The 17,810-nt window shown below is 33.6% G+C and overlaps 1 protein-coding gene across 5 annotated transcripts in view; it reads left to right on the top strand.

Moving 5' to 3' along the window:
* LOC108359998 (uncharacterized) overlaps positions 1–14,724 on the top strand; it is a 44,705-nt gene extending 29,981 nt beyond the window's left edge. For 4 of the 5 annotated variants that reach the window (XM_017612120.1, XM_017612123.1, XM_017612122.1 and 1 more), the window contains exons 3-8: positions 2,218–2,433; positions 8,963–9,066; positions 10,928–11,068; positions 11,598–11,606; positions 13,579–13,719; positions 14,452–14,724. In XM_017612120.1, coding sequence (XP_017467609.1) covers positions 2,218–2,433; positions 8,963–9,066; positions 10,928–11,068; positions 11,598–11,606; positions 13,579–13,719; positions 14,452–14,562 — 722 coding nt within the window. In that variant the 3' untranslated portion in view covers positions 14,563–14,724. The remainder of the gene's footprint in view (positions 1–2,217; positions 2,434–8,962; positions 9,067–10,927; positions 11,069–11,597; positions 11,607–13,578; positions 13,720–14,451) is intronic. The other variant, XM_017612125.1, reaches the window with a different exon arrangement.
* The last annotated feature ends 3,086 nt before the right edge of the window (positions 14,725–17,810 follow it).

The following is a 17,810-nucleotide window of genomic DNA, read 5'->3' as shown; positions in this document are numbered from 1 at the left end:
AAAAAAAAAATAAATAGAATAAAAAATAAAATGAATTCCCAAAAATTAGATAAATGCATTTAAAAAAGCTATTTTTCTGTTTTAAAATAATAAAATCTGAAGAAAATCTAGTTAAAATAAATAGAACTAAGTAAGTTTATAAAAATTGAATTAATTGAAAAATATACTCTCCTACTTAAAAACAAATCTAAAATTTAAAGGAAAATTCAATTAACGAATAAAACTAAATTTAATTAAAAAAATAAACAAATACTTAAAATAAGTTTCCAAAAACTAAAATAAATTAAAAAATTATATACTTCTTTTAAAAAAATAAAATCTTAAAATTAATAGGAAAGTAAATTAAAAAAAGATAAAAAAAAATTTTTAAATGCTGCCCTGAAGTTCAAACATGCTCGTGCTTTGCTCACTCTGCCATTGCGACTGTTAGAGCAGCGCGAGCAAAATTGTATACATACATCTTCATTTGGCACATGGTCAAGTGCTTTCTATCCAAAGAGCTTTTCACCTTGAAAGTTGGCTTGTTTTTGTAAGACTTTCTTGGCTACTGTCTTTCAGTTATCTTACAAAATACCGGAATTGCCTTATTAGCTTATACTTATATAGGGTGTCCAAGAAGTACCATGCTAAACAAGAGGAGAAGGTAGGTGGGGGTGAGATCCCTGAAATGCAAAAACTTATCACCGTTTTTGAAATATTGATATTTTTTCATAAAAAAAATCGGGCCTTTTCATGTATATATTTTCTTTAACTGCGCGTACAAACAAGGCTATACTTAGTAAATTTTTTCTGTAAAATACTTCCCAAGTACAAAAGTATATTACTACCTGCTCCTGACAATATTTTATGATAATTAAAAAAATTAATAATAATAATAATTAAAGTGCTCGACATTTTTACGAAAATTTATCGATTTTTTTAAATATTTCACAAAGTTTGAAACTACGATTTATACGGGTTTTATTAAAGAATAAGGTATATTTTTATGAAAAGAATAATTAAAATCGAACAATAATAAAATAAATATTCAAAACTTCTCAATATGTGGGTGTCCTATACTATAGTCATCTATTATCATCTATAGTTACCAGCGCTTGTGTTAAGAGAAATGTATTTAGTTGACGTAACTAAACTCTTTAATCGGTATAATTATTTTATAGCATTTCTGCATACTTAATTAAAAAAATAATAATAATTTTGCATACACATATGTGAATCTATAACTCAACTTAAACTATGGAAGTATATATGGGAAGTATATATGCGGAGGAATGCACATTTATATCATCTTTCTTGTTTGACAGTTGGTTGAATTATTCAATTCTTTAGTCACTTTCATTTCCGTTTCTGCGCCATATTGACGTGGGAAAAGCACGTGCGTTGTACGAGACGCCATACCATGTCAGACGCCTAAAAATATGACATTGGAAAAACATATGCATCTACATAGTTTATAAGTATGTACATGTCCTTATGTGCATTAGGGTGGGTCGAAAAACACAATATGTTTGATACGAAAGAAGAAAAGAAATTCTGTTTCTCTGCGACAATATCTTCAGTCTGCGGGATGAGCTTGAAAATTAAAAAAAAAAGAGCGGGAATGCCAATTTTTCAAATATTTATAACGACTTGTGTAGATCAAATCCCAAACTTAGTACCTTCATGAAATCATAAAAAAAATTAATTGGGTAAATTAAAAGAAAGTAACATCAAATTTTTAAGAAATTACTGTTTATTTCATACCAAATTTATTAATTGATTAAAATATTGATGTCACTTACTTTTAATTCGCTCAATTTATTTTTTTATGATTTTATGACAGGAAATAAGTTCCGGATTTGATGTACACAAGTTAAATTAAAATTATTGGTATTCCCACTCTTATTTTCAATTTTAAAGCAGATTCCGCAATACAATTTTCGTATCAAACATTTGTGTTTTTCGACCCGCCCTAATGCGGGTACATAGGTAGATACATGCATTTTTATTGGCGTTCATCACTGAAGGAACAATGAAGATAATTGTCTAAAAAGCATAATGTAAATTGTGTTTTAGCTACACCATTTAGGAGGAAAATATTTTATTTTATTGCATTCAATATTTCCTAGAGTCCTGTTATGCCTACTTCGTTTTCCAAACTAACTCTATCCCTTTACTAATCACTCAAATTTCAACATATAATTCTTCATCTCATTATTTATGTTTTACTATTTGCAGCCATACCAATTTTCTACATTCTGGCCATTGTGCCTGGTCTCATGCCATGGGAGCAAGAATATCGTTTCTTATCGTTTTGCCACCTTGCCGGTTCGGTGGCGCCATGGTGCGGCAGTTTTTTCTATCATCTCTTCATGAATATTGACCGAGGCGAACATGTTTACTACAGGTTGCTGAAATTGGATATGGTCGGCATATGGGTTAGTCAAAGTTTTGGTAAGTACAGAAAAATCACACTTAGTTAAGTAATCTTGTCCATAAATATTTAGGTACTTTATTTTCAATATTTCAACTAGCAAAAACAAAATTGCTGAAACATGAAGACATTATTATTATTATTATTTTAATGATAACTGATGATGAGAAATGTTTTCTGTACAACAACGCAACCGATCTTGGGCGAGAGATAATGGTTCACCTTTAATAAGGAGGACTTCAACAAAGGAAGGTTGGAAGTGATCTCCATGGAACCGACCAAACAACTCGGATGAGTACCGTTGGCAATTAGAAGGCTTTAATAAAGCGACTTTCGTTGCTTTGAGCTAATCAGCACTTTTGCCCAAATGCCCAATGTCATTTGCTCAATTTGGTGATTTCCCCATATAATTCGATACCCTTCGGAGGTTGTCAATCGTAAAGGAGTGGTGTCGAGATGGCACACATCTGATGGAGGACACGTTGCCTAGGGTGGTGCAAAATAAGTAAAGTCGGAATTTTAATGCTATTTATACCCAATTTTTTTCTTTTTTTTTTTGAAATCAAAAAATATTTAGAGGTCGCTCAAGGCGCTCTCAAAGTTTTCCATGTATTTTATGTGGGGAAAAAACACTTTTCGTAGAAAAAGTATAGAATATAACGCCCAGCATACTCGACTTAACTTGCTCCGTCAGACCTCCGCTGGTTTCTTATCGACAAATAGGTATACTAGTGGGGCCACTAGCAGCCAGTTCAAGCTAACCTATCACTCTTTGAAACTAATTGTCATCTTTTCCAGCAAAGCTAGTGTGGGGAGTAAATTTTTGTAAAGAATATTTCCTGCTATAGAGCTAACATTAACACTAACATTATAGAGCTAACAGCGCTGCGTCATTTAAACATAAATCATATATGCTAACCCCTTAAAAGTTCACTCCAACGTTAGGGTATTGTTGAAATAAAGCACTTAGGAGCATTTAACCTTTTGCGTTTTTAAAAAAACCTGCGCTACTGTGCGATGCATATTTTGGGAAACCTTGCTGAAAATACTCCAATTTTGTAAAAGCATTAGAAAATTTCTGCGCATAAGGGCATTTAGCAGAAAGATTTATATTAACAAAAAGGATTTTGTAAAACAAGTACAAAACGGGAGAATTATATTTAGGTAATTTTTAGTCCGATGATTCCGAGTATATCCTTAGTTTTTAAAAATTCGCTTTTAGTCAACATCGGGCAAGTCTTTTAGCATATTTATATATAAAGAAAAAAATGAGTGGGATGCAATGAAGGTTGAACTATTTTTTTCAACAAACTAGATGGTGAAATCACAATCAGCGAGCTCAAATACCGAGTTCAAGAGACTTAAACCACTTTATTTGAAAATAAAAAATTGAAAACAGAATCGTAATTTTGAAAAAATTTTTTTACCAGCTTGTTTGATTTTCCGACCACTGTGTGGAACCACGCAAAAGCTCTCTCTCTCTTTCATAATTATGTTTCCAAAGTTCTGTGTATTATTTAATTTTACTTACAAGTAAAAGCACTTGATAACAGTGCGAACTCACTCATTTAATTAAGATTAAATTGTTTGCTTCTATTATTAGTATAAAACATAAACATATACATGTGTATTTACCATAATTAATGGGAAGCATAACAAATTGGCATTGAACTTCTTGATTCCATATGTAAATATTATCATCACTTCCGCAAATCGATTACAAAAAAAAACAAATAATATTCCGACGAATTGATAACATGCTTCTTTTTTGTAATCGGTTAAAAAGAACAATAAATAAAAATAAATCAACTTAAATGTTATGTATGTAAGAAATTTATTAAACTACTCATAACCCGTTTACACATAGCTACTTGTGCGAATATGTAAATAGGTATACTCGAATAATACACCATAGTTAGGAACTTTGCTCGCAGCTGCTAATTTAACCGTGCACCGTGCCCTATGCAAACCTTAACCACAAGTATACCTGCGAGCAATTTGAGCACTCTTACAAAACTGACGGAACTAAGAAAAAACCAAGTGGTTCAATAAATTACACACTTTCGCCTCGGATTCATTCGTACATCCGCTCGACACTTGAATTCCAAAGCGAATTCATCAAAATTTGACAGCATCGCAACAACGCGCACCTCCTCAGGCGCATGTTGATCGATGGCAACTAAAATTTGCCGCCAGTTTCGATTCACATCGGTACACCAAACTTGCGCCAAACTCACGAAAAACAATTGACGCGGCGTGAAATCCATATTCGGCAACGTTTCCTGCAGTAACGCAGTCGAATTGTGACTTTGTTGCACCAACCATTGCTGGAAGGCTGCATAGGCAATACGCACGCCCACATTGTCGGCGATATTCTCATCTTGCGCATTTGTTTTCGGCAATTTGCGTCCGTTGTAACGGTACTCGCCATACTGTTGCTTGAAACAGTCCTTGCGCTTGGCGAACTCTTCGGTAGAGCTGCGATCCCACCAATTGTTCAAATTACCCTTGGCATCGTATTTACGTAGTATGGCATCGAAGCCATGCGCCATTTCGTGTGCCAGTATAAAGCCAATGGTACCGTACTTCAGTGTAACGGGATAGGCGTTGTCCCAGAGAAAGAGCGGCTGCAGGAATGCGACTGATATAAGCACTTTATTATATTCAGCCGCGTAAGCAGGCGTGAAATTAAGCGTTTCTGCTTCATCCAACTTTGGTGGCTCCATCAAACGTAGGCGATAATTGCGACCACGTACCTCTAAGATATTGATGACGTTATCAAAGTATTGGTCTGTGCTGATGACCAGATCACCATAGAGTTGCTCGAAGTTTTCCTTTTCATATGCATTTATCTCCATTGACATGGCCGAGAGTTTTTCCAATGCTTTATTGCGCGTTACTTCCGACATCCAATCGCTATCAGCTGATTGCAGTAGATCACTAAATGAACTTTTTAACTCTAACCATAGACTTTGCAGCTCAGCAGTCATGCCCTTATTATGCGCAGATAGTTGCTGAAATACCATGCGATCTAGGTATTTGACGAAGAAGCGTTTCATACGATCGACACAACGATTTTGATGTTTCACATCTGAGTCATTCGCTTCCATACGGAAATCCTGCAATAGCTCCCACATAATGTAATTGGCCACGACCTCTTTGGGCGTATCCTCGATAACTTTACGCAAATTGTCCAGATATGTTTCGACATATTCGTAAACGGGCAGCACATATGGATGTCCCAGCCAAACGTTGACAAAATGTGTGAAATTCAGCGTTGGTTTGTAATTCTCCGTCATTGCCTCCAGTAGCGTCAATTGTGCTTTGTCCTCCATGCCCAAGCCCTTCGTGGCATCGAGCTTTCCTGCCGCAAGTCGCTTTTCGAAATCAACAATCTCCATTGCTGTCTGGGACGCCAACTCCATTCGCATGCCCAGTATCTCGTGCATCTCCAATTGCCTGGCCAACGCTAAGGCCACATAAGTAGTCGGTCGCGCGCGCTGTTACCAACTTATCCAGTTGTCCCAAGTATAACCGATTCAATTCGTTATTGGTCAGGTCGGCAAATATGTCTGCACCAATAATGATTTGTTTGCCATATTTGCGCAGAATGAGTGCAACAACTTCCAGCCAATCGAATTTATCTGGCTGCCATTGTTCGCCCTTCAACGCTGGCATGCCACCAAACTCCTCCAGCACGGAAAGCAACTTCTGACGATAGTTCTTACGCAATTCCGCTTTATTCATACACGATTCAAAGAAGTATTTTACCTTGCGATCCATCTCTGATTCGTTTGTGCGCTTGGGTTCGCGCATCAAACGCACCACACGCCGGTTATAGGCCTTCTTGAGTACATTGAAGATGCCTGTTTTGCCATCCGAAAAGCTTGCCGGATTGATTCTTAGGCCAATTCCGCAAGAGTAACGATAAAAGTCATCGCACGCATCCACTTGTGGCTGCATATAATTTCGCATTTCTGCAGATTTTGAGCGACGCAGAAGATTCACGCTCCAAATTCGTATGGAAATCGGTGGTGTGAATGTGCCGCACGGCAAAGGCGAATGTAAAACAATAACAACATAGAGCGTAATACAAACGGCAAAAGGAACCAAAACTGCTGTTTGGTTGTTGAACACATTTTCGAAACGACTACCGATTTCGGACTGATGCTTTACATTTTTTGTACTTCACGCTTAGAAAGCGCGACTGTTTCATTTCGTATTTGGTTTGTTTACAAACACGCGAAAGTCGGGAAAGTGCTGTCGGCCGAATTTAATTCGGAACTGGCCAGAGGTTATCAGCCGCTTATACATGTGTGTACATACACCTACATAAGTACTCGCTTTAACACAATGCATATACATATGTACTTATATTTGTTCTCAATTAGCAGATCAATAATGTACTCGAACGGTGATTGTATTTTTATGCGAAGCTGTTTTTCATGGCAGAAATACACTCGGAGGTTTGCCATTGCCTGCCGTGGGGCGACAGATGTTAGGAAAAACCCAGGAACCCGCTTGAACCCAGGTGCCACGGAGTGGAAACGCGCACTGCTTACTACTACACCACAGCAGCCGCATTTTTATTTTAGGTGTGCGTATAAATAGTACTACGTAATTACAGCGAACAACATCCCAATAAACGTTGAAGTAAGCCCTTTTAACAATCAATATTTTCCAAACGGTTTTTAAAAAAGTTTTCCAAACTAGTTTGTGAAATATTCAGCGACCTTAACAGTTATAACTTTTATTCAAAAAATAACTTTTTAATGGTTATTTACTGAGTTTTATTTTCAGAGGTAGTTAAAATTATTGAAAAAAGTTCGACATTTTTTCCGAAAAACCAACAAATTTTAAAAAATTGTATATAATTGGATAATGGAAAAAAGTTCTGAACTAAAACGATGTTTGCATGTATGTACATATTTATAAAAAAAAAAATTATTCGAACAAAAAGGTGGGTAGGCACAAGGGATGCCAACTCATTTTATCTTTCTCCCCGTTGGCCAACGCGAAATTTCACGATTTTCGGTGAAATTCCGCGCACTAGCATGATTCCATTAAAAAAAAACTCAAATTTTCTAATTCAATTGCTCGAATGTATTAACGAATGTACATATAATATTTTAATGTTAAATTTTTTTGATTAAAATATGTCTTATGTATGTATAACGTATGCTATATAAGTCAAAGTTTAAAACTTTAGGCAAAACTCACAAAACTTCAACAAATTAAAACCAAATTTCATCAAAATTTTCAACTTTTTACTCGTAATTTTTAAAAGCCAATGGGCGCGTTTCTAAGACGTAGCTGTCGCTAAACTGTGGAGTGTTTGTTTCAGAAACGTACAGTTGAGTAGTTCCGCTTAGCTCAACGGTTGGAAACTTTACGCCATTTTTCCATCATAAACTTATTTCGCTACATGAAGTCAACAATTTATATAAGTCAAAAATGATGTTTCCCTTCCGTCAGTTTTCATAGAAAATTCAAATAAAAAAATTATTTGTCTGTAAATTGCACAGCTGAGTATTCTGCACTCTAGGTACGTTATTTAATGATTCCCCGCAAGGTGGCATCGCTGGTAGGCACTGTGGCCAGCCGTAAATTTTATTTACCACCTCTGCATGGTTGTAATTCATGCAGAGTCCGCAAAATGCTCCGGATGGTTGTCCGAATGATGCATCAGACTAGGCCGAACATTCTTTGAACTGCCATCAAATTATAACTTAAGAAAGTTTTACTACATGGCAGTTGAGAAGTGCATGTTCAAATTTTTCATAAACTTAATGAATGAAATTTTCGTACATGCAGCAGTACATAAATAGAATGCATTTAGGCGCATGGTGTTAGCAGTCGCGCCTAAAAAGTATATTAAAAATTGTTTTTTCAAACACGGAACACAATTGATAAATAAGAGATTAAATACTCTGACTAACATTTGGAATATTTTTTAAGTTTTGAAATTAAGTTTTGGGCGTTTTAACGCCATGCGGGTTCACTAGTAATGTGGTATTTTTATCTTTTCGATTAATGCATTTGCTCTTGGCGTTGAGTTGGACAAATTTTGCTAGTTTTTCATTAATTTAAAATTTAGAAAAAAATAGAGCCTATTGTTATGCCATTATCGGGCAAGACTTAAAAGTTGCGGAATGAAAAAAATATAGAAGAAAATCAATCGATACGTTTTTTTTGGAAATCAACATTTTATATTAAAAATTTTTAAATTTGATAGAAATACGGGTTTGAAAGATCTTTCAATTTTAAATGCCGAAAAAGTTTTGAAAATATTTTTCTCAAAACCATGGGCATTACAACAAACACGAACTGGACAACATTTTTTTTACCAGGCCTCTTTCAATTGATACTATCACACAAAAAATTTAAAAAAAATCGAAGATGCAAATGGCAAATGTATAAATTTATGTCATTGATATTTCCTAATGTGGAAATTTTTTTGGGAACTAAATGACGGGGCTAATAAGCTACAAAAAAATGCCATTTAAGTATTTACCTGCTATTTTTATATAAATTTTTTTTTCTTTTCAGGTGCTTTGCCGCTAGTCACAGCTACGACGTTTTGCTTTAACTTTACATTGAAATGGTTCATCATAATATCGTACTGCTTGCTATCTCTTTGGGGACTTTATAAAGTGAGTACATATCTGCCAACTACATAAGCATCATCATAAATTGCGTATGTACTTAACCACTTTGATAAATATGAAAATGAATATGTATGTATGTATAGGAAAAAACTTATTAGAGTGAATAAAAATTAAAAATATTTTCCAACTGTCATAGAAAAATGTAGAAATATACATAATCACTACTTTCAGCGGCACTTTTTTGCCGCCTGTGTACCGTTGATAAATATAATTACTCATACGCCTAGGCAGGTACTTTTTCGTGGCGTATGAGCAATATTTGTGCATTAAGGGCCAGTTTCTCCATATCTGGTTAACACTAACTACAGTTAAACATCTTTATCGACGTTATCGACTCCCTAATATCTGTTATGGAGCCGATCACGTTGATAACGATGTTTAACCTACAGTTATACTAGGTTCACATATAAGCAGATTATCCTCATTTTCGAGCTTAACACCCTAATCTGTAATTATAACAAGAGATTAGCCATATAAAATTCCTCCCTTGTTAATCTGTAATTATAAAATAATCTCAGATTTAACCGATAACTTAGTGTTAACTGGACAATAAGGAAACTGGCCCTAAAACTTCAATAATTGGCAATAACTTTGTACTTTTGTATGTATGTATATACGTAAACATGTATTACTGCCATCTTTTGGAAATTTGCCTAAAATATTCGTATCGAACCTAATTCTCTAAATGCACAAAAGAGCGAATACCAATAGAAAAGTGTTTTTCTTTGAATACTCTATGGTAGAAGGCTGCCGGCCTGCCAACTTTGCTCAAAGCGTGCCATTTTTGGCCCTATTTTACTTCAAAATGGCACTTTTGGAAAATAGTACTATTTCCTTTGATATCCTTTGCGTCTACTTCTTTTGCTGAACTAAATTTTTTTAATTTTTAAAGTTTATACAACTTATTTATCTTATTTTGGCATTTCACATTTGTTTTAGAAATTTCTTATTTTATTATTAAATGGGAAAGATTGGCACCTTTCTTGGCTTTTCTATTTTTCTGTTTGGCACTTTTTTATCCTCAATATGGCATCTCATAGCTAAGCGTTGTTGGCAGCTTTGGAAGTCTTACTCTGTAGGTAGCAGAGATTAGTGGTGTAGTGAAGATAAATTCGAATGCCCAGAATTTGTGAATTATTTCATTCTCCGATTGAGAGTGAGAGAATTCGGAACTCGCTTAGAAAAACAGAAAATCGATTTAAATAAAGTTTAGTGTGTGCTTATTTTTAAGCCTTTGCAGATATAAAAAAAAATCGAGATTTTTATTTTGTGGCTTATTTAAAAGTGTAAAATATTCTAGCCTTATCGGGCCAATCACAATTTTGACGAATAATCAACTTCCCCAAATCTTCAAAGTTTGTGCAATAATCTGCTGATATGTGGGAATTGTTTAATATAAGGCAAAGCCAGGGGCCGTAAAGGTTAGTTTTTCGATCAAGAATAACCGTTGCTTTCAGATTTAATTTTTTAGATCATAAAAGATTTAAAACGGTCGCCTCCATTTAATAGTTAAAAATTATCGAAAAAACTACAATATAACGAAGAAATTTCACCGAATAAAAATTGAAATTTTACGATACGATTATCCTTGATCGAAAAAATCATAAAACAACAAGTTTTAATGATCCAAAAATATGAATTTAAAATATTATCATGTAATTTTACATAAATAAATTCGCTAAATTAACTCGAGATTAACTTTTGATTGAAACCGAAGAAATTTTACTGCTTCAATTAAAATTGATTACTTCACTAATTTTCACGGTACTTAATAAATTGCATTCTAATGCCAAATATTTAACCATTTCCCGTTTGTATCCGTTTAATTTTGGTCTTCACAATACAGGCCCTAACTGCAAGTTCACCTTGGCAACGGCGTCTTTGCTTCGCTCTACCCTTCACTATGCGTTCAATATTGACGTTATTTCGCACAATAGGTGTATGGGTTGGTGGAAGTCGGTTAGCGCTTTCGCACGTTTATCTGCAGGTGAGTGCCGGAAGTAAAAAAAAAAAAAAAAANAATAAAAGTAGCAAATAAATTTCTTCTAAACTCTACATTTTTATTGCTGCAATTTATTATTTGCGCCCTCGCACCTTTTTCGTATTTCCTTTGTCACGGTGCATATTTTTTTTTTTTGAATTGAGCATTGAGATGCTCTACGCTTTTTTACTTATATATATGTACGTATGTATATATCTAGGAAAAATAAGCTTTTTTGCTTTTTTAATAACTATTTAATTCAATCAAGACGAATGAAATATTTCTTTGACTTTTAATGAAAAAGTAAACTTCGTTTATATCCCTCTCAATCCTTTTTTATCAAATATTGTTTTAACTACATATATTCTTTTTAAAGAACTTTATATTATAAAAATTTAATCACCTATATGCTATAGCAAAAATATCAATATTCGCTACTTGATCACTGATATGAACTATTTATGTTTCTGTGCTTCTACTCTTCTTCTTAAACATAAATGCTACCAAAATATCACAAAAATAACAAAAATTCCAGTTAGAAGCAGTGAGTGATATTTGTTGTAAATTCGTGAATTGTTTTTTTGTTTTAATTGGCGTGAATTTAGTTAGTGCGATATTATTCGTTAATTTTCGAAGAGAGTCTTTAAGAGTTTTAATTATTGAAAGTGCACTCACAAATATATTTACATTAAATAAAGCCAATAATGGCTAAAAGGCACTAAAAGAGGTTTCCGATAATTGTATGCCTCGCGCTTTTTACGAGTACGAGGATTATTCAAACTGATTTAGTCTTTAGAAAAACTCCGTGCGAAGGCGTGAATAAAAAAATCGTATTTTTGCGCGCGCTAACTTAAAATTTAATATAGTGGGCTGAAATTGTGCCACAAGCAATATTTTTGTCGTTTTATTTGACAAAGTCTAATGTAAATATTTTAGAATTGTATTTCGAGAGAACTTTGGCGTTATAAGAATGTTCGCCCTAGTCACGCTCATAGCTTCAAGGTGTGATACTTCAAAATTACTTTTCAGCGCTATTTTAATCCGACTCCCCTGTAATCTTTTTGTACTATTTTATTTTCTTTGTTTTTACAGTTGAACACAAACAAAATTTAATACAAAATATTTTAACATTTGAATTTGTTAGTTGTGCCGGCTCAAGTCAAATGTTTGTGGAAAATTAAAGCATACGTTTTTTTTTTATTTTTCTCCGATATATATCGGTTACACCGCAGTAACCCTCTTCAGCTCTGACAGTTTTTAAATCTTATTGAACGCGTTTTTCACACAAATTAAGCTTCAATTCGACGTTTCTCTACATCCAAATCGAAGTCACCGATTTTTACTAGAGTTTATTTTGCACAGCTCTTAAGGATTGTGCTCAAACAACTTATCTGCTTCCTCCTCACTGCCATACTCACCGATTTATTCAACTAGTATAAAATTAGATACATTAATTATATTTTCACGATTAAACATTTTCAAGATAATTTATATTTCCACGATTTTTATTTTTAGAAGAAGAATAATATTTTTCATTGCATTTTCCACTGCAGTAGCTAACAGCCATCCTTAATTTAGGGCGCTAAGCGTTGCGTTTTCTAGCGCCAACGAGTGACAGCGCGCGTTATCTCTAAATAGGCACACACACTTTCAGACGTTTTCTCATTTCCTTTGGTTTTTTCGTTCTCACTATTGTCCTATTTATAAAGAAAATTACATAACGGCTATTTCTACAGCGTGTCTAGGACGGAAATTTGTGTTTTGTAATATTTCTCTCAGAATACCTTAACAATAAACAATTTGCCAAAATCTCGATTAATCTTTATATTAATTGCGAAATTTATATAGAAGTCATGCCACAATATGGTTTGGGAATAAACCTTTAAGCAACAGATCTATTAGCTAACCAGGCGAGAATATGTATTACATAAATCTTCTCATCTCACTACTAGTAAAAATACTACATTGTCTATTCTATCTCAATAAATGTGACCCTTCTGTGACCGCTCCTCTACATTTACGGTCAAGAAGTACAAAGAGAAAATGTGTATAATTAAAATCGTGTGCAAATCTGAGCCCAAACACCGGGTATGTATTTTTTGTGTGGTGACAATCCTAAACATTCACCTAAAAAGTAATTCAGGTCACCAACGTCATTAGACCGTAGCCGCAATTTAATGATGCACACGACAATCGACACGCACTTGTCACCCTGACGATAAAAGGAGCGGTTGCCAAAATGTTCGCTATACCGTTAAATAAACTTTCACTTAAACACAACTACAAACATAACGGCACTTACAAAGTTTGTTTACTTGTATATATGTATAGATACATACACGATATGTATGTATGTATGTGTGTGAGCGCACTTTCAAAAATTAATTAGAAACTCCAATTTTCGCTTTAAAGATTAGTTATACACAACTAAATAATTCACTAGTAGTTTGTTGTACTAATTTGTTAAGAATCAGGGGTCTATTAAAACGTACTTAAATTATCCTCTGTCCCAACAGGATGGCGTTTCAATATTGGGTGGCGCTATAGGCGCAATGCGAATACCAGAAAAATGGTTTCCAGGCGTTGTGGATTTCTATTTAAATTCGCATAACATTATGCACGTGCTGGTGGTGGTTGCGGTGTATTCAATGCATAAGGTAAATGTCATTTAAATGTCATTAAATATGTATACCACATATACATATGTAAACGCATGCGGTGCTAGTATGTATGTACATTAGGGCGGCCCAAAAATGCATGCGTCGGGGAGAAAAAGTAAAGTCGGAATTTGTATGCTCTCATATCATATTGTTCTATATCGAAAAAAAAAATTAGAGGTCGCTCAAAGCGCTCAACGTTTTGCCTGTATTTTATATGGAAAAAAACACTTTTCGTCGATATGGTATAGAATGCATGAAAATCAATATTTTGTCGAGCGGAAACCTGTTTCTCTTCAAAAGATTCCCAAAAATAATACCCAATTGTTTATTAAACCATTTTTTATAACAACTATAATTTTACAGGTCCGCCAAAAACGCTAGAAAATGCAATGGGGGCCATTAAAAATTCTTTGGTATTACAAAAAGTTACAAAAAAAAAACAATTTGATATTATTTTGGGCGTCTCCAGAAGAAAATTAGATTTTTGCGCGTAAAAAAAAATGATTTTCAAGAATCTATACCATTTTACAAAACTTATTTTTCCCATATAACATACATGAAAACTTTGAGTACTTTGAGCGTCCTCTAAATGTTTTTTTATTTCAAAATAAAAAATAGGCGTATAGTCGTTTTTCCAGATATAGAAAAAATTTAATTTTTGTTTTACCACCCCAATGTACATACATACATATGTCTAACTAATTCAAATTTATTTTAATATTCCAACAGGCAACTATAAAAGACTTTGAGTGGATGTCGGCAACGAAATGTGATGCTGCTGTTGCAAATGACACCGGCGTAGCAATAGATACTACTTTTACCTCAAATGTGGAACTATGACCTCTTAACATTCGAAAAAAAGTATTATGTAGAAAATTATCAGATTATAGTTATGTATGTATTTCAGTGCAACTATGTACATATATGTATATATACATATTGAATTGTTAAATTTAGAATGCCCAAAAATAAGAAATAGGCAAATTTTAAAAGATAAGTATTCAATGTTTTTGCAATAAAAAATATATAATATTTAGAAAAATATTTAGTTAAAAAATATATACTATTTATAATCAAGTATGTAAAACAAATTTGGTTATTGGAGGCGGCAGTGAGATTTTATAAATCGCTACGCTAAATGTCCACTGCAAGTCCAGTGCTATATGTAAATTAATAAATGACAGATGTGCTTAAAAATATACAAAACCTCGAGAGTAATATCACTTGCCTCTCTTAAATCCCATTTAATATTGCACCACTTAAGCTTTCGCTTTGTAAGTATATTTTTGAGCACACCTTTTACTCATTTAAGGATTAGCCGCTTATCGATTTTTAGAATGCCATAACGGGTAAATTGCAGAACAATTGCATTGCGAATACTTGGCAGCGCCTACAAATAATAATGCAATAAATTATAATTTACTCTTAGAAAAATTATCTCCAAACATATACATACGTAAATATTATATGTAGAACTAATTTTAATTCGAGTATTAGCCATGAATAACAAACATAAAAATGTAAGTATTTAAAGAACAAAGCGTATTGTCAATAATTAAACGTTAAGCAAAAAATTAAACCAGTGAACACTACACTTCGTTCCATGACTATATCACCACTTGAGTTTGCCAATTATGCTAAAATGAATAGGCTGGTGAATAATATAATGTTAATCGAAAATAAATGATTTAACAACTAAAAACCAACAACGATATTTTCTTTCAATTTGGGGTTGATTTTTTACAAGTGGAACAAACAATTAAATATACGATTGTTTTACAAATATATCACCATTAGTTGTGCTCTTACCTTTCTGGGGTTTTTAACACTTTATCAAGTAAATGTATTTCGGCGCCTGAGTGGAAAGTCTATCTTCTATAAGTTAGATTTTTTCATCACTTTTATTCTCAAGCTTATTGTGGAGCTGTACTCTTACTTACGTGATTTTAGTGCAGAAATTATTTTGGAGTGGGACGTGGTGTTATAGTTATGATACGGAGTGTATATATACATATATACATATGTAGGTACATAGTAAATTATGCAGATTCATAGACACACATTTATATATGTACGTGCCGTACATAATACATCTAAAATTAACTCTACAACTGTGGTATTACATTTTAAGCTAACAACAAAAAAATGTGAAAGAGTAAAACATCTAAATACATACATACCTGTTTAACAAAGCAACAATAATTAATTATATTTTACTGTAANGCATCTAAATACATACCTGTTTAACAAAGCAACAATAATTAATTATATTTTACTGTAAAAATCTTTATATATATAATAAATAATTGTACATACATACATACATATGTACATATGCAGTGCACTGCAGGGACGCTAAAATGATACAAAAAACGCCGAGACAAGTATACTTAAATCTGGGGCGTAGATTGCGGATATGTACACCATTTTCCTAGCGAAGGTCATTTTCCCAAGATGTTTTCATTTAAAATTCAAACTCGAATATGGAAAATGATGTTACTCATACGCCATGTACGAGTACGGCTATGCACGTTATGNCATATGTACATATGCAGTGCACTGCAGGGACGCTAAAATGATACAAAAAACGCCGAGACAAGTACTACATATACTTAAATTTGGGGCGTAGATTGCGGATCTGTACACCATTTTCCTAGCGAAGGTCATTTTCCCAAGATGTTTTCATTTTAAGTTTGCTTTACGAATGAAAAAAATTCAAACTCGAACATGAAAAATGATGTTACTCATACGCCATGTACGAGTACGGCTATGCACGTTATGGCGTATGAGTAACATTATTACCTGCTCCTATTTCATACAAAAAAGTTATTGCACATTTTCATTTAACCATTCAAAAGTTGTTTATTTATGCATCGATTTTCATGGTCAGTAGCTTAACTTTTTTGCAAAAGAATGGGCTTTCCTGTTACAATTTAGGAAAATGTTATACAGATCCATAAACTACAACCCAATATTAAGTTCACGTGTTACGACATTTTTTTGTGTAATTTTCCCTACAGTTTCTAATATTTTAGCAAATTTTAAAAATTTTTGTAATTATTTTTTTATTTTTATATTTTAAAACAATTAAAAACTAAAAACGTAATGCTTTAGTCATTAACGTTTGTAGCGTGTTCCAATAGCGTGGGCCGAAAATCCGCTTTTTTAGAATTTTAATTGGTAATAGCAAAAATATGGTTCATTATGTTCTAAAAACAATCTGTGTGAAATATGGGATTTTTTGGTCAATAACTTAGGCTCGCCCAAAATTAAATAAAACAAAAAATTAATAAATACAAAAATAATTAATAAATTTATTTTTTATAAAATTGCAATTATCTCCGTAAATATTAGTCCTACAAAATTCGGTATATGGACCTTTTTTGTAGAGAATCGAGATAAGCAAAGAAAACATGTTTTTACCACCACTTGAACTTTGATGGCCAGCCTAAGATATTGACCAAAACTTGCCATCTTTCCCACAGAATGTTTTTAGAGCAGAGTTCTAAAAAAGTGGATTTTCGCCCCATGCTAGTGTTCAAATACATACTGTCTGCATTTTGTGAGAAGAGTGCGCACAAAAATTTGTTTTGCAAAATGGGAGCACGTTCGACAGATGATCAGGAAAATTGGTGAGATGGTTGGAATAAAAGGTTCTACCGTGCAGATGATATTCCGATTTGTCTGCGAAAGTATAGCCCACGATAAGGGAAGAAATGCCCCAATAAAATATTCACTTCAACGGAGGGACGCTATATTGTCCGTAAAATCCGGACAAATCCAAAACTATCACCTACGAAAATTCAGTCATTCACTTATCGATAATTTTTCGATTTTGTTATCGATAATTTATCGATTTTATTATCGATTTTGTTAAAAAAAATTGATCGAGGTATTTAAGGAAATCGATTGGCGGATCACGCTGATCGTAAAATATCTTAATGGCCGCAGACATCATTGATCCATGAGCTGGCTCCATTGAGGCTTACTTCAGCAATAACGGCCGCTCCGGGCAATTCGGCCGAGCGGAAGTAGATAAGAAGATCGCATTTAGGCTGTATACAGCGCTTGGGTCCATTTTTGCTAAA

Source organism: Rhagoletis zephyria, unplaced genomic scaffold (genome assembly GCF_001687245.7).
Source record: "Rhagoletis zephyria isolate East Lansing unplaced genomic scaffold, Rhagoletis_zephyria_1.1 Rzeph_scaffold_00503, whole genome shotgun sequence".
Classification (NCBI taxonomy): Eukaryota; Metazoa; Arthropoda; class Insecta; order Diptera; family Tephritidae; genus Rhagoletis; species Rhagoletis zephyria.
Note: the sequence above shows the minus strand (reverse complement) of the source record. Positions and strands in the feature narration are given on the sequence as shown.